The sequence below is a fragment of the Poromitra crassiceps genome, assembly GCF_964638095.1.
Source record: "Poromitra crassiceps genome assembly, chromosome: 6".
Taxonomy (NCBI): Eukaryota; Metazoa; Chordata; class Actinopteri; order Beryciformes; family Melamphaidae; genus Poromitra; species Poromitra crassiceps.
In genome coordinates, this window is record NC_139627.1 from 16,446,544 (window position 1) to 16,470,881 (window position 24,338).

Consider the following 24,338-nt stretch of genomic DNA (forward strand, 5'->3'; position numbering starts at 1 on the left):
ATAACCCGTGTGATAGAGAGGCAGTGATGTTACGGTGAACCTGATTGGTTGAGGCGTGGGGGGAGGGAGGAGGGAGGACAGGCTAGGCTGCTGTGCTGCAGCTCTTTTTTGGCAGTGGCTGGAAAGTTGTGACTTCCAAAATGTCTCTCTCTGACAGACAAGGACGCCGCAACATGCCGTTTGAAACATCATTTGGATTCCATTCACTTTGTATCGGAGTGGTCAAGTCTTAAATAGCATAGCAGTTGTAGGTCAGTGGCAGGAGGTAGCACCGCGCAGACGGGGTGGGGTGTGTCTTTGGAGTAAATCAAACTTTTGTGCTTGTTTGGGCATTTCGTGGTACTCCTTTTTTGAAACAGAAAGGAATAAAGAAACTGCTTTGGAGGTTCTTGCCACCATGTTGGGGAATGGTGGAGCCTACGCTGGGAAGAGGAGGAAGAAACCCGTTCAAAAAAAGTAAGCTTGGTTGTTTCGTTTCCCCCTAACCGCAGGCTATGGAATAGCATTAGCCTAATGGCCTACTACTCTGTGCACAGTGGGCGTTATACTGTCTAGCACAACTGTCAATGAACAGATCAATCCATCATAATAAACAATAGACCATTTTTGCGGCAACCGTCTTGAGGTGGTAAAGCAGGTGTAACCCATACCATTAACGATGGCTCCATTTAGGTGTTCCAGTGCCAGGGCCCTCATTAATCTTATTGGTTATATGGCCTATAACTTATCACCAGGGCATCAATGTGGTGTAGTCAGTGCGTCACTCTACCTTCCTCGTGGTGGGAGAAGTTTTACTGAAGTAAAAGTAGCAATACGTGTAGAAATACTTTGTTACAAGTAAAAGTCCTGCATAAGTCAAAGTACAAAAGTATTAGCATAATATAATATACTTAAAGTAGCAAAAGTCAAAGTAGTAGTCAACAATAAGCTATATCGGAGGTTTTGAAAATGGGAGGCGGTCCTCCCCAGGTGGACTCCAAGCAGTTTCAGGGGAGGCTCAGTGAATGGCAGTGACAACATAAGTTATTAAAAAATAAATCTCATAAAATAGCCTAAATGTGTGTGATTTGGTTAAAGAGCTCTGCCTCAGAGATACAGTAGTTTTGGGGAATTTGACTATTTTTCCTACTTTCCCAGAGTCAGAAACAAATAAATTCTGATTTATGTATTTATGTATGTATATATGTATGTATTTGGTGCAGTCTGAAGTGTGTCAAACAGCAATATCAGGCTATCTTGGCTCAATTGTTGCATGTTTATGAGATCAAACAACATAATCATGATCCCATAGGCATCCAGGAATTGAGTGAGTGGGCTCCTTCTTCGCAGCTTTGTCTGTGGGGACTGGGGAGGCCCACAGTCTCAGACTTGTGTGTCGTTGGACTACAATTGCATTAATGTGTTCATCACTTTAATGCTGCAGCAGGTAAAGGTGGAGTGGAGCTCATTTTAATTACAGTGCTTTGTATAATTACTGCAGGGTAGCTGTCACCTAGCTATAAAAATACCATCATTTATTAGTTGTTTTATAATTTGGTAAAATGGTAAATGGTCTGCATTTATATAGCGCTTTTATCCAAAGCGCTTTACAGTCAGTAGGTACATTCACCCATTCACACACCGTTGGCGGCAGGTTACCACGCAGGGTGCTGGCACACCAACGGGAGCAATTTCGGGTTCAGTATCTTGCCCAAGGCAAGGACACTTCGACATGCAGACTGGAGGAGCCGGGAATCGAACCACGACCTCTTTTATCCAAAGCGATTAGTGGACGACCCGCTCTACCTCCTGAGCTACAGCCGCCCGTAGTAATAATTTGTATTAATAATAATCTAAATCTGCAAAGTAACTAGTCAAAATTGTCAAATAAATGTAGTGGGGTAAAGTACAATATTTCCCTCAGAAATGTAGTAGCATCGAAGTGTAAACTAAAGGGGCGCGAAATGGAAATACTCAAGTAAAGTACTAGCCCCATAAAGTGACCCTACTACTGTACTAGTGTATATAGTATACACTCGTGCAGTATTAGGGTCACATAGCCTTCCATAAGGCAATAGTGGGGAACGGCTGTTCAAAACGCTCTCCTACCCGTCTCCGATGTCCAATTGCAGATCCAAAGATATAATAGTCCTCCTATGGAAGCCAGTAATTTAGCCGGGGCGGTTAAAATGATACTGCTGTGTGAAACGACCGTTTAAAAGTAGTCTTTCCACAGCCTGTGCTGAATTTACAGCAGGGTGTGTTTGATCTCACTATCATGGTGCACCGCTTGCACACAGCGAGCAAACACATGCAGTCACACGGAGACGGCGGCTCAGTCAGTGATCAACTCATCAAATCCAGCGCACCTGGGAAGCAAAACATGTCATGAAATACTCAAACTCCCAAGGTTCCTGTCGGCACTAGGAAGCTTCTCCTCCCCTAAATTCAGCACAGGCTGTGGAAAGACTGCTTTTAAACGGTTGTTTCACACAGCAGTATCATTTTAACTGCCCCGGCTAAATTACTGGTTACCGTAGGAGGACTATTATATCTTCGGATCTGCAAGGAGAGCGTTTTGAACAGCCGTTCCCCCCTATTGCCTTATGGAAGGCTATGTGACCCTAATACTGCACAAGTGTTTATTCTATATACACTACTACAGTAGTAGGGTCACTTTATGGGGCTAGTAAAGTACAAGTACCTCTAACATATATATGTATGTATGTATGTATGTTAGGGCATTCACGACTAGTGAATTTTACTAGTCGACTAGTCGTCCCTAAAGGTAGTCGACTAGTCTTTTTTTTTTTTTTTTTTTAATCTTTAACTCATTAAGTGCCAGCCACTTTTGGAGAATGGACGCTCCCAGTGCCAGAGTTTCAGAGCGTTTTCAGTGATTTCTCGAGGCCCACAGAATATTGTGTGATATTACTATGTAAACACCGAACACGCACAAAGAACGATGAGACTCTCTTCTATCATCTGCAAAAAAAAGTTTATTGATACCATTTTCCGTTCTTTAGTTATGAGCCGGAGAAGATAGGTTGTTTTGAGCAAAAAGAGACGTTTCAAATTAGAACCTGAGATATTCCGCCTTTTGTGAAATGAAGCATTTGAAGCACATTCACTGAGTCTGAAGCTAATATTTTCTGATGGAGTGACGGGGTGTAGTTGTGTGGTGCCCTGCGTGCCCCACCCCCCTCTCCCCCCCTCAGCTGCAAACTCCTCCCCACACTAACACACAGCCTCACGCACCCAGTCTATTTTCGGAGCGCTCTGTTTTTGTGCGCCGGCTCCCAGCGCGACACGGAAAAGCCAAACCGGACTGCTGAGAATGGTTTGGCCCTTCGGCGTCGGGTGCTGCCTTTCTGGCGGCTAATCGTGTGGAGAAACTATGCAGACAGACAGACAGAGGCAGAGGGGCTCAGTTGTGGGCGCGGATTGACTGCTGTTCGCAGCCAACGTCAGCTCCAGCCAGAGCCATCTATATGGCTCTGGCTGCAGCATGAGCGGTTTCTCTTTCATCACGGGGCTTTTTCCTGCTGTTTTCCTGACATTTCTCTAATCTGGAGAGCACTGTCGCCACCTAATGGGTCTGTAAAATAGGTTATACACGTTCAATAGCTCCCATATTTTTATAGGAGATGTAATAGGCTTTGATCCACGTCCCACCGTCAAAAAACGCAATTGACGACAATCGTCATTGGCACTCAATGAGTTAAGAAAGAACATGAGGTATGTACACGACATACATGGACTATCATATCCCTGATATCCCCCACAAAGAACATCAAAACACAACAAAACAAAACAAGAAAACTGCATAAGATACACAATAATCCAAGAACAAACAAGACTATTGGACAAACAACCAAACAAAAACAATGCATTCAGCTCCTATCCTGATAAGCCTAATGACACTGGGGTAAAAAGTTCTTAAAGTCAAACTCTGTATGTGGTTGCCATATTTTGGGGATGTCTAAGAATCTGCCTTTGCTGTTGTAGTAAATGTTATCCAACGTATGGTAACTTGAGAGTTCATTCCACCAGTGAACTACAGCTGGGGGATTGGATGCTTTCCAATTTAAAGCTATGCATTTCCTAGCTGCCAACAGGGCAAGATCTATGTATTTACTTTGAATGCATTGTTTTTGTTTGGTTGTTTGTCCAATAGTCTTGTTTGTTCTTGGATTATTGTGTATCTTATGCAGTTTTCTTGTTTTGTTTTGTTGTGTTTTGATGTTCTTTGTGGGGGATATGGGATATGGGATATGATAGTCCATGTATGTCATGTAAATACCTCATGTTCTTTCTTAAAGATAAAAATAAAATAAAATAAAATAAAAATAAATAAAAAAACGACTAGTCGACTACTAAGCACAGTGTCGACTAGTGGTTTTACTAGTCGACTAGTCTGTGAATGCCCTAATGTATGTATGTATAGCCCTTTTCCCACATGCGCTTTGTACCGCAAAATGACCGGAACGTGGTCAAATGGCTGCATGTGGGAAAGGCGCCGTGCCGGTATAAGCGCGACCCCGTCGTCGCGGCCATTTCACCAGTTTTTAGCAAGTCAGAAGAGCGGTATGCCGCGATAGACAGACAGGTGAGAAAGGGGTCCAGTCATTTTCCGCTATCAGTGGGCTGTGACTTCGTGGACCAGGTTGCACACAGTAGACAGTCCAACACCAAATACACAGCTGATTGTTTGATATTCCCCTGGTGTTGCGTACCACCAAAGGACTATTGCCAGTCGCAAACGCGCTTCCAGTGGTTTTCGCCACCGGGTGATCTTGCGTGCGGGTCGGACCAGACTCAGCACGTATTACCGGGACATGCGAAAATGACGCTTCCATTCCACGTTGTCAAAATTGTTCAGAGCATCTTCCCAAAATAAATTCCCTCCTGGTCTCTCTCGCTTCCAGACGGCTCTAGTCTCACGCAGCAGCGCAGAGGTACATAACACTGTCATGATCTGTCCCCGGTTTAGTCTATCTTCATATTCTGCGCGACACTCTCATGGGCGAGGTGTACACACGTTGCTTAATGTTCCAGCGGGCATAATCTAATCATTAGCGCACATTAAAGCAAACTGGCGAAATGATCTTGTGATAATAAGAGCAGTAGCCTATGTCTGCCTGCAGCAGAGCCTCTCACTGATTAGGTGGAGGGTAGGGAGGTGATGACAGCTGGGTTGCTGACTGTGTGGACTGTGAGGCAACCCCTCATGGGCTTTGGGGCAACCTGCATGAGGAGCTCAGACTGGCAGAATGACTGTCATCTCTTACATCCCTTCTTAAAACCGTTTTATATCATTGTTCATCTTATGGTTTATGGGCTTGTGTTTTGACTTATGAGTGTTATGTATCAATGTATTATATTGCTGAAGAACTCTGTAAACTGTGCTTGTCACCATGAGAGTTTGTACAGCTGTGGGGGGGAAACTGTCCTTGAAGCGTGTGGTTTTGGAGTGTAGTCCTGTAGCATGTACCTGAGGGCATGGGCTGAAATAGGCAGTGTGCTGGGTGGGAGGGTCTTTGGCAATAAAGGCACGATTAATTCAATGTCAGAAATGCATGAAAAATAACTGATATTTGCCCAATGGCAGAAACAAGACTGTCTGAGAAACTCTTTGTTCCTCCTGACTCTCGTACTTCAGACTAAATGAAAAATAGCTCCTGGATTTCTTTTAAAAGTTGCATGTGGTGGACGAGGAATGGATACAATTGAATGTCTGCTGCCTGCTGTGCTATCGTTTAGAGTATTTCAGAGATATAAACCAGTTAAGAGGAGTAGCCACTAGCCTATCTCCGCCACAAAATCTATTTCAGAGATATAAACCAGTTAAGAGGAGTAGCCACTAGCCTATCTCCGCCACAAAATCTATTTCAGAGATATAAACCAGTTAAGAGGAGTAGCCACTAGCCTATCTCCGCCACAAAATCTATTTCAGAGATATAAACCAGTTAAGAGGAGTAGCCACTAGCCTATCTCCGCCACAAAATCTATTTCAGAGATATAAACCAGTTAAGAGGAGTAGCCACTAGCCTATCTCCGCCACAAAATCTTTAATGCAAGATCAGTGTTTAACAAGCGGGGGGCAAACATCGAATATTAGATTCCCCCCCCCCCCCTCGTCTTTGTTTTTGTTTTTGCTCCAAGTGAAATGTTTTATGGTCACTCACAATACAGTAGGAATATAGGAATAGTATAGGATAGGAATGGCTTGGGTTGGGAATAGTATAGGATAGCAATGGCTTGGGTTGGGAATAGTATAGGATAGGGTTGACTTGGTTCCAGCCTTAAACTCGTTATATAAGGATTTTTCTAAATGTCTATGGAGAACTGTGGGGGTTTTATTTTGAAAAGAAATTGCACAAACATTTCACCTACCAGCACCAGCTACCACCCAAAACAATGCACTACTGCACTTTCCTTTGACTTTAGCTAGATTTAAATGAACCTGACATGGTTTTAAAGCTGGCAGGCTGGAGTGCATCACCCAAATAGGTCTTATTAATCAAGTTAGTAACATTAGTAATGTTTGCTAGAGTAGCGTTAGCTCAAATGCTAACATTAAAAGTTTAAACATTATGTAGGTGGAGAAGGCTGGCGCCATTAGCGCCATGTTGTAATAGTAAAATAAAAACACAGATTTGGGTGTTCTTCTAACCTAGTTTGTTAGTGGATTATTCACGCTTTCCAGTCAAATACGGTCCATTTGGTAGTTAATGTTGGTCCAAACATGTTTTTTTTTAACATAGTAATCTACCTGGGCGGCCCACCCAAGTAAAGTCTGTGTGGGAAACACTGACTGTGGCAGTGGCAGTTGCTCAAGTCAAATAATTTCGAAGGGGCCCCGGTCAGAAGAAACAGGGCTTTTCCCTTACTCTCAGGGAGCTGATATCTACACCCAAAAAGGAATGCTAGAACTCTGCACACTCAACATGGATTGTGGGTGAAGATATGGCCGACTGCAACAGGAAACATTCTTCTGCTCCCCACTCGTCCGTCCCCCCCACCCCCCACCCCCGGTCAGTTGCAGACTTTCCAGGTTTCCACTATGTATACGGTGCTTTTGTTGCACCGCCATCTTTGGACCAAACAATGGACTGCAACTGATAGGTGCCGGAGAAAGTGACAACGAAAGTATAATTTCATAAATAAAATATGACAAATTAAACAAGGGATGTACAAGAGATGTTCTCAACTAAATGACCACATCAAGAGGCATGAACATAAAACTAAGAAGATGGATGGATGGATGGACGGACGACAGATGCTTCTCCATAATCAGAACAGCAGATTACCCCTGCTCTAGTCATCAGCCTATCAGAACACAGCAGATTACCCCTGCTCTAGTCATCAGCCTATCAGAACACAGCAGATTACCCCTGCTGTAGTCGTCAGCCTATCAGAACACAGCAGATTACCCCTGCTGTAGTCGTCAGCCTATCAGAACACAGCAGATTACCCCAGATCTAGTCATCAGCCTATCAGAACACAGCAGATTACCTCTGATCTAGTCATCAGCCTATCAGAACACAGCAGATTACCTCTGATCTAATCATCAGCCTATCAGAACACAGCAGATTCCCTCTGATCTAGTCATCAGCCTGTCAGAACACGGCAGATTACCTCTGATCTAGTCATCAGCCTATCATAACACAGCAGATTACCTCTGATCTAGTCATCAGCCTGTCAGAACACAGCAGATTACCTCTGATCTAGTCATCAGCCTATCAGAACACAGCAGATTAGCCCTGATCTAGTCATCAGCCCATCATAACACAGCAGATTACCTCTAATCTAGTCATCAGCCTGTCAGAACACAGCAGATTACCTCTGATCTAGTCATCAGCCCATCATAACACAGCAGATTACCTCTGATCTAGTCAGCAGCCTGTCAGAACACAGCAGATTACCTCTGATCTAGTCATCAGCCTATCAGAACACAGCAGATTACCTCTGATCTAGTCATCAGCCTATCAGAACACAGCAGATTACCCCTGCTCTAGTCATCAGCCTATCAGAACACACCAGATTACCCTTCCTCCCATCATCAGCCTATCGGAACACAGCAGATTACCTCTGATCTAGTCATCAGCCTATCAGAACACAGCAGATTACTACCCCTGATCTAGTCATCAGTCTGTCAGAACACAGCAGATTACCTCTGATCTAGTCATCAGCCTATCAGAACAGAGCAGATTACCTCTGATCTAGTCATCAGCCTGTCGGAACACAGCAGATTACCTCTGATCTAGTCATCAGCCTATCAGAACACAGCAGATTACCCCTGATCTAGTCATCAGCCTATCAGAACACAGCAGATTACCTCTGATCTAGTCATCAGCCTATCAGAACACAGCAGATTACCTCTGATCTAGTCATCAGCCTATCAGAACACAGCAGATTACCTCTGATCTAGTCATCAGCCTATCAGAACACAGCAGATTACCTCTGATCTAGTCATCAGCCTGTCAGAATAGTGGAGCAGATTAAAGAAAAAATGTTCACAACCTGGAAAGAAGCACCAAAATTGGCATATTTGTTGCCAAATGTTGTCCTATCATTGTTGAAACTTTGCAAGTTTCTTCTTCTTCTTCTTCTTCTTCTTCTTCTTCTTCTTCTTCTTCTTCTTCTTCTTCTTCTTCTTCTTCTTCTTCGGCCCGTTCACGCACTAACTCACTCTCCTGGTGCCTGTTTCACGCTCACCTTATTTGTGTCTCATTAAATCAGTTGTACACACACTGTCTAGCCTCTATCTGTGGGCATGTTGCTACGGTGTTTGTATGTGCAAAATACCATGTGCATTATCAACTGTTATTGCCAACAATGGCTAGCCTGGCTAGAGCTAACCCTGGCTGGTACAGAGATTCCTTGCCTTATAGTGGGATGTTTCATTAAAATAGTTAACAGAATTCACTATCAGAATTTAAATAAAAATGTGTCAAGCTTGATCCTTACTCCTTAAAACTAAAATTAACATCGTTTTTATTTTTACGACAGACTCAGATTGCAGGGAGCCATCACTGAAGCATAGCTTCTTAGGCGTTCGTGTCTGAAAATGGACTCTCCCATGTCTCGTTCCAGCGTGAAGCCTCCACCTGGGGTGCCTGTGAAGACCAATCCATCCAAGCGACACCGGGAGCGTCTGAACGGGGAGCTGGAGCGCTTGAGCAGCCTGCTGCCCTTCTCTCAGGAGGTCAGAGGTCGTCTGGACAAGCTGTCTGTGCTCCGCCTCAGCGTGGGGTACCTCAAGGCCAAGAGTTACTTCCACGGTCAGTGTGACACACACACACACACACACACACACACACACACACACACACACACACACACACACACACACACACACACACACACACACACACACACACACACACACACACACACACACACACACACACACACACACACACACACACACACACACACACACACACACACACACACACACACACACACACACACACACACACACACACTGCTCCTGGACTGAATCATGGAGGAGGACAAGCCAGGATGGGAAAAAGCAGAGGACACATTTCATGGTGCCTCTGAGCAGCATAGGTGTGTCCCTGTCGTTGCTCCACCCCCTCTGCCGATCTGGGCAGAGTTGGAGACTAGCACATGCCTCCTCCGATACATGTGCAGTCGCCAGCTGCACCTTCTCTTCACCTGACAGCGAAGAATTTCGCCGCCAGGACGTAGCGCGTGGGATTCAGCGTTGGGAAGCTGAGCGAACGTCTTTTGTGTGTGTGTGTGTGTGTGTGTGTGTGTGTGTGTGTGTGTGTGTGTGTGTGTGTGTGTGTGTGTGTGTGTGTGTGTGTGTTTTGCTCCGGACATTTTTGTGGCTGGGCTGTGAGAGTGTGTGTGGTGTGGCTGTGAGAGTGTGTGGGATGTCGGAGAGGGAACCCGACACTGTGAATAATAATGAATAGTAGCCCTGCTGGGAGGAGGGTGGGGGCGAGCGGGAGTGTGCTGTGGGGCAGATGGAGACTAGGCAGCGTAACATGAGATCGCCCGTGCATCAGCCTGGAACAGTGGGCCTTTTCTCTGCCGTTTGATTGGGTTACACACAAAAAAGAAAAAGCGATGAATGGTGGTGATTGGTTGCCTACACAGCTGAATTTGACCGAGGAGAAAGTCAGCTTTGTGAAAGATAACGCTGGCTGCGTTTACATGCACACAATAATTACCTCTCCTAATAATGTGGTTTACATGTGACATGAGGTCAGGTCACTGCACCGCACATGCAGAAGTTGAGGAAGTAGAATTTGGGATGCATGATGATCTATCGTCAATCCTAGTATCGGTCGATCTTTTTCTTTTTTAATATATCGCTATTGGTCCGATGCGCAAAAATAACAGCAATATTAATAGTGGTTATGGGTATCAGCCATAGTAGTCAGCATAGTAGTCAGCAAAAGTAGTTTAAACTAGTATATAGTTAAAAACAATTTCAAATTATATATATATATATATATATATATATATATATATATATATATATATATATATATATATACGATTAGTTGTGAAGTGAACAAGTTCAAATAGCCGCTGGCACACCCTCTGCTGTACAACTACACACATTGGAGATAATTATGTGCTGTCCTTTTGACAATGAAGCCTTCTTACAGCACATAGCCCTTTGGCATCTTAATCACAGATTCACTAAAGCGTCTGTTTACCATACTGTCATCAATGATTGCACCAGTTAGTAAGAGAGAAAAAGGCCGGCAACGCAAAAAGAAGTCTGCGAGTTCACACACACTGATGTGATCCCTCTCATGCCTGAGGTTTGGTAAAGTGAGAGTGAGAGAGTGTGTGCCTGTGTCTTTTAGGGTTGGGGGGAAAAATCGATACACCATAGTGTCGCGATATTTTGCCTGACGATATTGTATCGATATTTGGACGCCAAGTATCGATATTAAAAGAAATAAATAAAAGAATCAGGCCATGCCCGGCCAGGCCACCGGGCATCTGCCCGAAGCGCCCGATGTTGCAGTCCGCGCCTGCAGTGCCGTATTGAGTCCGGCGAAGCTTAATAATGTAGCCTACGTGTGGGGCCAAAACAAAACAAAACAAAACAAAAAAACACTGCATGTTTTACTTCCGGTGAAGGAAAAGGTAGGAAAAGGAGTTAGACAATATATCGAAATATCTCAATATTCAATATATCGCAATACTAGCGTATCGTGACTCGAGTATCGTTTTAGTATTGTATCGTGGGCATCTGGTGATTCCCACCCCTGTGTGTGTGTGTGTGTGTGTGTGTGTGTGTGCGCGTGTGCGCGTGCGTGCGTCTGTGTGCGCGTGCGTGTGTCTGTGGGGGCGTGTGTGCATGCTGCAATAACGAGAAGTGGGACACACTGCATTGAGTTTGCTGTGATCAACGCTATTATCAGTTAGCAAAATGGCCAGAGGGACAGTAGTATTGGTCATTTTCTTCTTTTCTTATTATACAAGATAATCAATCTCGGCACCCAGAATCTAGGGCTGCACGATGATATTGGGAAAAACTGACATTGCAATACGTTTTTTCTTCTGCGATATATATATATACAGTATATTGTGATGTGAAAAAATACAGGAATTTTTTCACCAAAAGACTTGAATAGGTCTATATCAAGCCTTGGGTAACCTGTATGGTTGATGTAGCAGGAAGTGAGTATGTTTGTAGCCGCAGCCAGGGTGAGTTGAAGGATGCTAAGAGAGTAAAGGTACTATAGTTAGTAGGAAAAGAGCTTAGAACGTCACAGAGAGGGCGTGCATTACTGTATGTTATGAGTTAATTTGCCTTACTTGACATTGCATGTTCTGCGATGTGACTATTGAACATCATCATCATCATCATCAACCTTTATTTAATCAGGCAAGTTAATTAAGAACAAATTCTTATTTTCAATAACGGCCTGGTGCACGGACATGTGCACATTGCGATGACGATGCTGAAACGATATATTGTGCAGCCCTACCAGAGTCTTATCAGTCTGACGAGTAAGACTCTGAGACAGACGGCTGATATTTTGGGGTTTTCCGTTGTAGAGCGGATGTCCGCGCGCGCCAAGACTTCCGCCTCTGTGCGCCGCGGTCATTGTTTACAGGGAATGCATTTGGAGTTGATCAGTTGGGTGTTTTAGGTCCAGGCGACATTTCTGCTCAACTCTATAAACAGTTAACTGTTCAATTTGGCAGGTTAACAAGGGGGATGGCATCCTATGCATTCCCCCTACAAATATCCTGCTGCTGGTCGTCAGACTGACAGACTCTGGCTTCCCAGATTGCAAGACAAACTACCCAGTTAAATGTATACAAATGTGTAACCGTTATACATTTTGAATCATCAATGGTGGTGGCCTAAAGGTTGGGAGAAGCGAGCTTGTAACCGGAAGGTTGTCGGTTCAATCCCCGGGACCGGCAGGATACATCTGGGTGGGGAAAGGGGAAAAATCAGCGCTTGCCCCTCCCCCATTACCACCACTTAAGGTGCCCTTGAGCAAGGCCCTTAAAGGAGAATTTTTTTTTTTTTTTAACCTGGACCCATCTCCTGGCAATAATTATGATTTGGCCACTCACCCAGCGATGTAAAATGGAGCTGATTTGGGGCCAAGTGTGAGTCTGTCTTTCCTGCATCTAAATAGCTATTTTTATTCCCGTTTTCGCCACATATTGTAATAATGTGATCCCTCAACATCCACCAGAGTGATATTTCGCCCCAGGCCATTTCCTGGACTTTCACAGGGATTAAATTACCTCAAACTCTCGGTCACCAAGTCTCGTGAAGTCCCGCCGCCGCGATACTTTCCTGCCGACTGGCCAACTACAGGTACACGCTTTGCGGTGGTGGTTTTAGCATAATCTTCGAAATAACGAAGATTATGCCAAACCCCACATAGGTTATGCTAAAACCACCACCGCAAAGCGTCCTACCTGTAGTTGGCCAGTCGGCAGGAAAGTATCGCGGGACTTCACGAGACTTGGTGACCGAGATCACGTTTGAGGTAATTTAATCCCTGTGAAAGTCCAGGAAATGGCCTGGGGCGAAATATCACTCTGGTGGATGTTGCGGGATCACATTATTACAATATGTGGCGAAAACGGGAATAAAAATAGCTATTTAGATGCAGGAAAGACAGGCTCACACTTGGCCCCAAATCAGCTCCATTTTACAACTGACTTGGACGCTATTGATCTCAAAACAACGCTAGGACGGCCAGAAACGCCGCGGACATTGCTGGGTGAGTGGCCAAATCATAATTATTGCCAGGAGATGGGTCCAGGTAAAAAAAAAAAACGAAATTCTCCTTTAACCCCAACCGCTGCAGTGGCTAGCAGATCAGTGGCCAGCAGATCAGACTGTGGTTGTACTGGTGAGCTTTCCAGGTATGAGGGAATGTGTGTGTTCTCAGTGAGACTCCCCTGTATAAATAAAGGGTGGGGGTGGGGGTGGAGGTGGGGGTGGGGGGTCAACTTGACAACATAAACATTCTGAATTGGGTTACTTCCTGTTGCGCCACTTGCTAATACAACAGCTGACAGGAAAGTTGAGTACAAACTGTTCCCTACTGTAGCAACACAATCCCAATGAAACCGTCTGTATAGACGCGCTTTTCAAAGTGTTAATTCTTTGGCTACACTGCTACATTCTGCTTATTATTTGAATATGGATGAATGTGTTATAATGCTCCATTTTCCACGACCATTTCCAGAGGCTTGATCTGCCTGTTAGAAGTAACAGAAGAGGCTTGATCTGCCTGTTAGAAGTAACAGAAGGCCTTCCTGACAAAAACATCTTTTTCCGCACCATATTGGGGCTCTGAATAAAAAGGTGATAGTGAATCTTCCTGGGGCTATTTTGTGTTTTTTTCCAGGGGCTAGTGTGTGTGTGTGTGTGTGTGTGTGTGTGTGAGTGAGAGTGTGACTGTGTGTGTGTGTGTGTGTGTGACTGTGTGTGTGTGTGTGAGTGAGAGTAATTCAATTGACCATGAACAGTGTGTATGCTACATTGCCAGGATGCGGTACAGTCCCAGTCTGCGGTTGGTAGAGCTGTACCTAATGACTGCTCCATCTGTTTCCTGGTCAGTTTCCTTCATCTAACCTCCAAATGGAAAACAACTTTGCTGACTAGCTGATCAGCTGAAGACACAGAGTTGACTTCTGTTCTTGCCAGCAGACACAGGTCTCACCTCAGACGCTCCAGACCGGCTTAAGCCTAATTTATACTTATTGGAAAGTGTCGCTCAACATGTGGTTTGCCGACAAAAAATAAACTGTCGCCCATGGTGTTGCATTTATGGTTAACCACGTTGGACGTAAACTGCGCTGTCCCTGCAACCTGATGATGACTGCAGCATAATGACACACAGCTCACCTCCTCTCTCTCTCTGGGAAGTTGGTCACGGTGTTCTTTGTGATTTTTTCACCAAGTCAAACATCCAGGACAGGCCGATAGAAATAGCCGGGACACGTTTTCATATTCATTTCAATCGATTTCAATACAGCGAAAACCAAAACAAGGAAGTCAAGCCCAGTGAACTACTATCTAGCCCAGTGATAGCCAATCACACTTGCGCGACATGCGACAGCGACATACATTTCACTTGGTAGGAGATACTTATCGAAGTGTCGACAAAGACCTAATTTCTGTCGGCGATGGTTTCAAAAGTGTGGAGAGACGAAGTATACATTGGGCTTTACTGTCCTGTATTAATGTACCCCACCCTCAAATGATCTCGTATCATAACCATTTCACAGCTTCAACCAAACTATCAAGACCAAATAATGTGTTTCAACAACTACCAAAATAAAATGACTCAAATATATGGATTTTCCAGGATGAAAGCATTGCAAATTAGAATTGTTTTTTTTTTTCTCCGGGAAAAGCCCTTTCGGTGGCCTTTTGACTTTCTGCTAAATGCTCCAGCTAATCTTCCACGCCGGTTTCCTCTGATTGTGGAGAACGTTTGTTTAGGGCGGAATACTGGATGGAAGATTGCTGCTACTGTATTACACATTAACATTTACAACCTACAAAACACCTCAAACTAATCTAAGATTACAAGATACCTAAGACTAACCTAAGATTACAAGATACCTAAAACTAACCTAAGATTACAAGATACCTAAGACTAACCTAAAGCCACCTACAGACTAATCTAAGACCCTAAGAAGTACTACTAAATGGCCCTAAGACATTTATTCCATCAGTATAAACATTGAGTAAATAGGTCAGATAGAAAAATAGAGACATATGACAAGGGGAAAACAATTTTAATGTATTTTTTTTGGAGGGGGGGGGTGGGGGGCTCTGGCTGGCTGTTGATGTCTGCTTCCTGTGTTTGTTGAGAACGAGAGGGTACCCAGCCTCCAGCCTCCAGCCTCCAGCCTCCAGGCAGCAGCAGTGTCTGTCTGCTCCACTGAGTCACGCAGGCCAGGGACACACTACACAGCCACTCACAGCTTCATGTCTGAAGGGGGACAGGCCAGGGACACACTACACAGCCACTCACAGCTTCATGTCTGAAGGGGGACAGGCCAGGGACACACTACACAGCCACTCACAGCTTCATGTCTGAAGGGGGACAGGCCAGGGACACACTAAACAGCCACTCACAGCTTCATGTCTGAAGGGGGACACAAAGGCGATGTATTATATATCATTTGAAGACATTGGAAACGAATAGAAAGCCCTGGCTGGGGGATACGTTGCGTAACTGCAGCTGGACCAATGGTGTTTAAGCTGGACAAACCTTGTTGTCTCCGCAGTGAGGTTAGCCTTTGTTCACACCATAGGCAGAACTGATGGTTGACTGACGCTGAACGCGAGCTCAAGCCTAACCGTTCACACAGCAGACACTCTCCTTTCCTCAAGCCTAACCGTTCACACAGCAGACACTCTCCTTTCCTCAAGCCTAACCGTTCACACAGCAGACACTCTCCTTTCCTCTAACCGTTCACACAGCAGACACTCTCCTTTCCTCAAGCCTAACCGTTCACACAGCAGACACTCTCCTTTCCTCAAGCCTAACCGTTCACTTAGCAGACACTCTCCTTTCCTCAAGCCTAACCGTTCACACAGCAGACACTCTCCTTTCCTCAAGCCTAACCGTTCACACAGCAGACACTCTCCTTTCCTCAAGCCTAACCGTTCATACAGCAGACACTCTCCTTTCCTCAAGCCTAACCGTTCACACAGCAGACACTCTCCTTTCCTCAAGCCTAACCGTTCACTTAGCAGACACTCTCCTTTCCTCAAGCCTAACCGTTCACACAGCAGACACTCTCCTTTCCTCAAGCCTAACCGTTCACTTAGCAGACACTCTCCTTTCCTCAAGCCTAACCGTTCACACAGCAGACACTCTCCTTTCCTCAAGCCTAACCGTTCACACAGCAGACACTCTCCTTTCCTCAGCCTAACCGTTCACACAGCAGACACTCTCCGTTCCTCAGCGCCTGGCTGGGAGCTGCTCCACCAACCCCCCTCCCCCCCTGCATTCACTTCATGCATGGCAGCTTCAAGCTTCACGCGTCACGCTTGGAAAATAGGACTGAATCCTGAACGATGGCTTGAGCAAGGCGTGAGTGTGACACGCGCGGCGCGGGTGGTGTGAACGGCCTCGCCTGTTAACACGGACAGCTAAATGAAACTTGTGGGTTCAGCCTAGGTTCAGCGTAGGTTGAGCTTAGGTTGAGCGTAGGTTGAGCGTAGATTGAGCGTAGGTTCAGCGTAGGTTGAGCTTAGGTTGAGCGTAGGTTCAGCGTAGGTTGAGCTTAGGTTGAGCGTAGGTTGAGCTTAGGTTCAGCGTAGGTTGAGCTTAGGTTGAGCGTAGGTTGAGCTTAGGTTGAGCATAGGTTGAGCTTAGGTTGAGCGTAGGTTGAGCGTAGGTTGAGCGTAGGTTGAGCGTTGCTTCGGGCGTATGGTGTGAACGGCCGCTTATTAGTCTCGCTTGCCAGACTCCCCTCCCTTCCGTGAGAGGAGTCTGGCAGCGCAGGTCACCATTCTGGAATTGCGATGGCCTGCGCTTATCGGCAGTGTACTTGGAAAATAGTTTTCCAACAATCCAACTTGTCATTTTCAGCATGTAGCAACGAGCTAGCGTGTAGGTTTCTGCCGTTAGCTTGCTAGCTAGTTAGCGTCGTTGTTTTCACTGTGACCCTGAAGGAAGTCAAGCGGTTCAGGAGGTACTGTCAGGGAGGCAGTATCGGGACAGTAACGGTAGCATTTCTTCTACTTCTATATTTTCATTGGTTCATTTTCAATCAGTTTCAACAAAGATGATGGTGGAAGAGTTGAGTTTGAACACAGTATATTGAGTGTTGTGTGTGTGGGGGGTGGGGAGTGTAGACACACTGTACTGTAGTACACTCTACAGTAGAGTATGAGGTGGACCATCATTGTTAACAGCTGCAGAGTGTCTCAGGTTTCTCTGAGGACAGGCCGCTTAGGAGATGCCTGGGACTGTGCTGAAGGCAGCTCTCTGTGTGTTACATGCATGTACTGTGTGTGTGTGTGTGTGTGTGTGTGTGTGTGTGTGTGTGTGCGTGCGTGCGTGCGCTATGCTTACCCTTAGGGGCCCCTCCTAGAGACCACACACCTCAAAGCTCGCAACAAAAATAGTGAAGCCAAAGTTGATGCCATGTCTCTCTCTGCTGATCTAACGTAGTTATAGACTTGTGTACCAACCAACCGTTTTTAAGTGCTTCTTTCCTATTATATCTTGCGCTACCGTCGTCTAGAATGAGACCACAGCACCTTTAAAGCTGCATTCAGCCATGTTTTAGTGTTCAAATAAGTGTTAAATGGCTCTATATTCTGACAGAAATCACTGAAATAGAATGTTTGGTCAGTGACTTGAAACCCCCGCACCCCCCACTGTCCTCTATCTCTCTCCTGTAGTCCTGCAGGCTGGGCGGACGTACAGTATCTCCGCAACCGTAATGGCGGCATTGGATTCGGGGTGAAATAATACATATACCGTAAATTCCGGACTATAAGCCGCACCTTTTTTCCCGTTTTTTGGCCTTTTTTGGCCCCTGCGGCTTATATAACGGTGCGGCTTATCTATGGATTTTTTCAAAAAAAAAAAAAAAAAAAAAAAAATCTCTCTTTTTTAGCACTCTTTCTAACTATAAATCCTATATAACTATAATAAGTTTTAATTTCCTCTCTTGCCCTCTTTTCACCACACTGTATGACACTGTATGACACTGTGTGCACTGTAAAAAACAACACAGGTGGTGTTGTGTTATGTTGTTTTGTTGAAATGTTAATAAATGGGAGCTTCCTCTACAATCCCCTCTGTGCATGAACCCTTACATATGGTAATTAAACATTAAAACAAAAACAAAAAACAAAAAAAAAATACCATTAAAACACCCGCGGCTTATAGTCCGGTGCGGCTTATATAAGAAAAAAATAGTCAACTTTGAAGGTGCGGCTTATACACTGGTGCGGCTTATAGTCCGGAATTTACGGTAGTCCTTTTAAGGCATCGCGATTGGACCTTCCGTTTCTCAGAAAATGTCAACTTTTCTCTGATTGGATGAAAATTGGCGGCGACCTCAAACTATCCAATCAGAGAAAAGTTGACATTTTCTTGGAAACGGAAAGTCAGATCGCGATCCCAATAAAGGACTTTATGTATTTTTTCACCCCGAATTTAATGCCGCAATGAGTCTCTACGAGTTACGGTTGCGGAGATACATCCGCCCTGCCTGCAGGACTACAGGAGAGAGATAGAGGACAGTTGGGGGTTTCAAGTCACTGGCCACTGAACACTCACTGAACACTCTTTTTCAGTGATTGCTGTCAGAATATAGAGCCATTTAACACTTATTTGAACACAAAAACATCGCTGAATGCAGCTTTAAGGAATAGTAGAACCACAAAAAGAAGTTACCACATACATACCTCCATACCCAGACGAGCCTAACCCTAACCAGTCATCTCAACCCCAAACCACAGTGCTTGCCAGTAGTCTCCTCCACAAACCAGGGGTGCAAACTCACCAGTGGTGAAAAGGTGACAACCATGCCTTTTATATTGATTTTAGAATGAGGAGATATGGGAGAAACTCAGCCTGGCCTTAAGGCACCTCTGAACACAGGAAGGACTTTGAGGATGTGAGCAGCAAGGCTGCAAGATAAGCAGAAATGACACTCGGATAGACACAGCCTGCTGGCCTCTGTAAACTAAGGGCCGGTGCTATCTGTGCAGGACAGCTATTGAGCCATAGCACACAGCTAGATGTGTGGAGCTGACTGAATCAGTTAGAAAGTGCTAATCTATCATTCCATATCACTCATATTTTTGTCTATATATATATATATATATATATATAGAGAGAGAGAGGTGAATATATATCTACCGTAAATTCCGCACTATAAGCCGCACCGGAGTATAAGCCGCAGCAGCAAAATTGCCTGTTTGTTACATATATAAGCCGCACCGGACTATAAGCCGCAGGTGTTTTAATATATATATATATATATATATATATTTTTTTTTTAATTGTGTTTTAATGTTTAATTACCATATGTAAGGGTTCATGCACAGAGGGGATTGTCGGGAAAGAGATGGCTGTTTGAGGAAGCTCCCATTTATTAACATTTCAACAAAACAACATAACACAACACCACCTGTGTTTTTTTTTACAGTGCACACAGTGTCCGTGGTGTGGTGAAAAGAGGGCAAGAGAGGAAATTAAAACAGAAGTGGATTTATAGTTAGAAAGAGTGCTAAAAAAGAGAGATTTTTTTTTTTTTTTTTTTTTTTTTGAAAAAATCCATAGATAAGCCGCACCGTTATATAAGCCGCAGGGCCAAAAAACGGGGAAAAAGCCGCGGCTTATAGTCCGAAATTTACGGTATATATATAGAGAGAGAGACATTTTCACAAGCGAATATATATATATATATATATATACATCAGTGTTTCCCATACATAAAGGAATTTGTGGATTTTGACCGCCACAAAAAGATGTTGACCAACATTTTTTTTTTCTTTTTTTTTTTTTTTAATACAGTGCACCTGAACGCAACATGCAAGATACCCGCTGAATAAGTGTCCAATAAATGTTCATGTCATTCTGGCCAATACTTCTGTTATAGCATTTCAGTCTGGAATATGGAATATCTTTCAATAATCTATGATTTAGCTGCTAAATTGTCAAATACCGCCATCTGCTCGCTACCCAGGCACTTATGTATGTACTTAACCTAACTAACTATCCGGTGTGCACAACATTGTCAGCCTAAACTCCGGCTGACACCCCAAAAACCTACAATCCGCTACAGAAAAATGTATATTGTTTGTTTATTAATGGCCCCTCGCCTTCTATCATTTCACGAAAGTGGCAAAGCAAGTTGAGTATCCCTGACCTATAGGGAGAAATTTAGTTTGTCATTGTAAACCCACAGCACAGTAATGATGACATGTTCTTCATAGATCTAGCCTTTTAATTTTGCTCTTAACACGTTCACTGCCGTCGACGAGTTAACTCGTCAAAAAAAATCCAACGGTTGACTGCCGTGGACGAGTTATCTCGTCAAAAAAAAAAAAAAAATTTGACGGTGGGACGTGGATCAAACCCTTTTACATCTCCTATAAATATATGGGAGCTATTGAATGTGTATAACCTATTTTACCGACCCACTAAGTGGCGACAGTGCTCTCCAGACTAGAGGAAGCCGAGCAAAAATACCAGGAAGAAGCGTGAGGAAGCCATTCTCATGAAAATGGTTTGGCGAAAACGCTTTCGCGCTGGCGCACAACGGTGGGCGATTCCAAAAATAGATTCTGGGTGCAACACACTTTGAAACACCAGCAGAAAGCCCAGAATCGCACGCAGCTTCATCAAAGCTCACAACCGAAAACCCAGAAACAAACGAGCCCCATCCAGACTCGCCCGACGAGCGGCCGCCAGCAGCCAGGCAGCACAGACAGGCAGCAGAAACTCGCCTGTGACAAACGCTGCAAAGCCACCAGAGACACACCTACGGAGGGAGGAGTTTGAAGGAGAGGGGGGTGGGGGTGCTGTTATGGAGGAAATTACTGTTCAGAACTATATTGTTTAGATGTCTGATGTCTCACTGATGCCAAAAATAAATGGTTAAAGTGACTGTTCTGCCTGTTCTATTGAATCACGCACGCACACACACACACACACACACACACACACACACACACACACAAACACAATACAGTATACACACTTGCCCAAGGGCACCCATAATCACAGGCACGTGAGGTGGTTCTAAAAATCCATTTATCTCAAAACTCTCTGAAAATCTCTGAAACCATGCTGTATTCAACTGCTAATGCCTACATAACAGAACATAATAAAAACTAACTCTTTTAGACAGAGAAAGCACACATTCTATTAGTTCTTTTGAGATATTTTGTGTTCACAAAGTCCTAGCAGAAAATAATCCTCGGCTCTTGAAAGATGAGCCAGAATCCTCAAAAAAAAACCTTGGCAGAAGCTACCTACTGATTGGAAAAAACTGTTGGCAGTGAATGTGTTAAGCTTTCTCAAAGTACACCAAATTCATGCTTTTAACTTTAAAATGTTTAAAAAAATCTCACAGGGGGGCATGCCCCGCACCCCCCTAGGGGGTCTGCGGTCCCCCACCACAAATACTCAAAATCCTGTGGGAAACACTGTACATACACACACACACACAAACACACACACACACACACACACACACACACACACACACACACACACACACACACACACACAGATATTTCTTCATTTACGTAATTACTATTATAGCAAGGATGTTTGCATACTATGACTTCCTTCCTCCTGTGTTTCCTTTCCTACCTAACAATATCAGATCACGTGCACATAAAGTGCACACACCAAGGTTATTATAGTTAACTTCAAATCAAGTCTGACTCACAGGAAGGATGCAGGCTGCAGGGGTAAGACTTACTTGGGCGGCGCTTAGCGGCAGTGCCCTTAGAAAATAGTTTCCAACAATCCAACCTGCCATTTTCAGCGTGTAGCAACGAGCTAGCGTGTAGGTTGTTTCTGCCGTTAGCTTGCTAGCTAGTCAGCGTTGTTGTTTTCACTGAGGCGGCAGGGCACTATTTACAGCGTCACACAGGGAGGGAGGGAGCGGAAGCCGCTCTGATTGATGGTCGGAGCCAATGACAGAGCTTCTAATAAGCGGGGAGCGGACATCCGGCAGCGACTGAAACAGTCGCTCCAATGGGGAGCAGCTGTAGAGCAGGGGAGGGCTTATCCCAGTAGCCTGTTTCCGTGCAGCCAGACTCTCCTGTGCTGATACAGCGTGAAATGGGGATAGTCTGACAAGCGAGACTAACTAAAACTAAACTAAAAACTAAAACTAGCTGTGGGGGGGAAAAACACACATTTTAGTTAACTGAAATAAAAATAAATAAAAACTAGACCTTAGGAAAAACAACAACAACAACAACGAGATTGTGTATTTACAAGATAGCTCAAATAAAAATATACAGAACATGTCTTTAGTTTTAGTCTTTGTCAATTTGGTCAGATTTGTCAACACAACAAGCATTGGTGCATATGGTTATTGAGACTGAGATGTCTACATTGCCTTTACAAAGTGTTGTGCTTGTAATGTAATACCTATTCTGAACTTATTAACTCTTGACCCTAACAAATACCCCCAATATTATGCAAAAAAAAGAGAAAGAAATACAACTAATAGGCTACTCAAACTAATAAAGACTAAACTAAAAAAAAGAAAAAAATCACAGACAAACTGGAAGCGAACTAAAACTAAACTAAACTGAATTGAAAACGAAATAAAAAATAATGAAAAAATACAAAACCATGATAACCCGGCACACGTGCACATCCACTTCAGTCCTTGTGCATGTGTCTCTGCATTTTTTGATGTAAGCTATGCTGTGGTTGTTTCGCTTGCATTTAGCCACCTCAGATGTTGTTTGCACTGGCTCTTTCTGGTTAAGCGCTCATTATACTCGAGCAAGGCTCCGCGAGTCACCGTGCGGACCTCGTGCTGGGGCAGATGCTTTTATACTCAGAAGTGATCAGCCAAGTGATCAGCATGTTATTGTACAATGGTAATAGTGAGAACAGCCCGTGAAAAGTCACAATGAAACGCTATTATGTGCAGTACTGAGTGCGCTTTCGCTCTCAAACGACCGCACATCAGCACATGAATGAATCACCAAACTTGTTTTTACTGAATAGCCGTTTTACTTCTCAGCCCTGATAGCCTACTCTGTGCTGCTTTTAATCTCTCTCAATCATGCTCTCAACACAACACATTTACTTGGTGAAATTACTAAAAACGAACAGTTGCAAGTCAAAGTTCAGCCTACCACATGGGTCAAGAAATGTGGCGAAAACACAGCTCAGTGTACTGTTCAGGGCTCAGTGGCTCGCAAGCGGCCATGTTTGGAGAGAAGCCGTGCGGAGGTTGCGCTGTGAGAAAAATCTTCAGGTACGCGGTGGGCGGCCTACGGAGGTCGCGCCCAACACATTGACGTCATTTGACGCTTGCGGCCCTCGCTCCTCCCCCACGCCCTTCGCGGCACAGCGAGTATAAAGCAAGCTTTAGCCACCACATCATCTCCTCTTGCCCCCCCCCCCCCCCCCCTCCCGGGCCCACGTCTTTGGCCCGGTGCGCCGACTCGCCGTGTGAACTCTCTACCCTGAAATTCCACAGAGCAGAGCAGAGCAGAGGAGGGGGGGCGGGTGGCAGAGGAAGAGGAAGAGGAAGGAAAGAATGAAAATAAGAGGGGCAGCCAAGAGAGGAGAGGGGAGCACAAGGGAGGCGAGATGGGGGGTTTTGGGTTACTGTATCAGCCAGTTACGAAAGGGACGAGTTGACCCTAAAGTTAAACTCTTATTTGTTTGAGGCTCTGTCCTCGGCCGACGCGGGTTCGAATCCGACCCGAGGTCCTTTGCCGCATGTCATCCCCTCTCTCTCTCCCCACCTTTCCTGTCTGCCTACTGTCCTGTCAGAATCAGAATCTATCTAAATAAAGGCAAAAATGCCTACATTAGTTGGAGGCGACATCGTGTCAAGTTCCTTGGTGCCGCAGTTGTTTTAAAAATGGGAGGGGGGGGGGGAGTGGTGGGTGAAGGTGCGGAGGGCAGGGAAGTTTGTTAGCGTGCCATAGCGTCATTACTGTAAGAAAAGGAAAGGTGGCATTGCTTAGCTGACTGGATGCCAGCGATCGCAGATTAGATTAGCAAAGATTTTCTGAAGCTTAATACATGGCTTCTTTTTTAGCATAGAGGAAAAACGTTATTCCTGTCTGTTCAACACTGCTTCCATCGCACTGCGTGACCCACCCAAGAACACCCAGTTTTCAG

The 24,338-nt window shown here is 44.7% G+C and overlaps 1 protein-coding gene across 1 annotated transcript in view; it reads left to right on the forward strand.

Moving 5' to 3' along the window:
- Positions 1 to 270: 270 nt before the first annotated feature.
- LOC310777748 (aryl hydrocarbon receptor-like) overlaps positions 271 to 24,338 on the forward strand; it is a gene marked incomplete at its 3' end in the record, with an annotated part of 38,922 nt that continues 14,854 nt past the window's right edge. The window contains exons 1-2 of the mRNA XM_083638113.1: positions 271 to 456; positions 9,079 to 9,266. Coding sequence (XP_083494239.1) covers positions 398 to 456; positions 9,079 to 9,266 — 247 coding nt within the window. The 5' untranslated portion in view covers positions 271 to 397. The remainder of the gene's footprint in view (positions 457 to 9,078; positions 9,267 to 24,338) is intronic.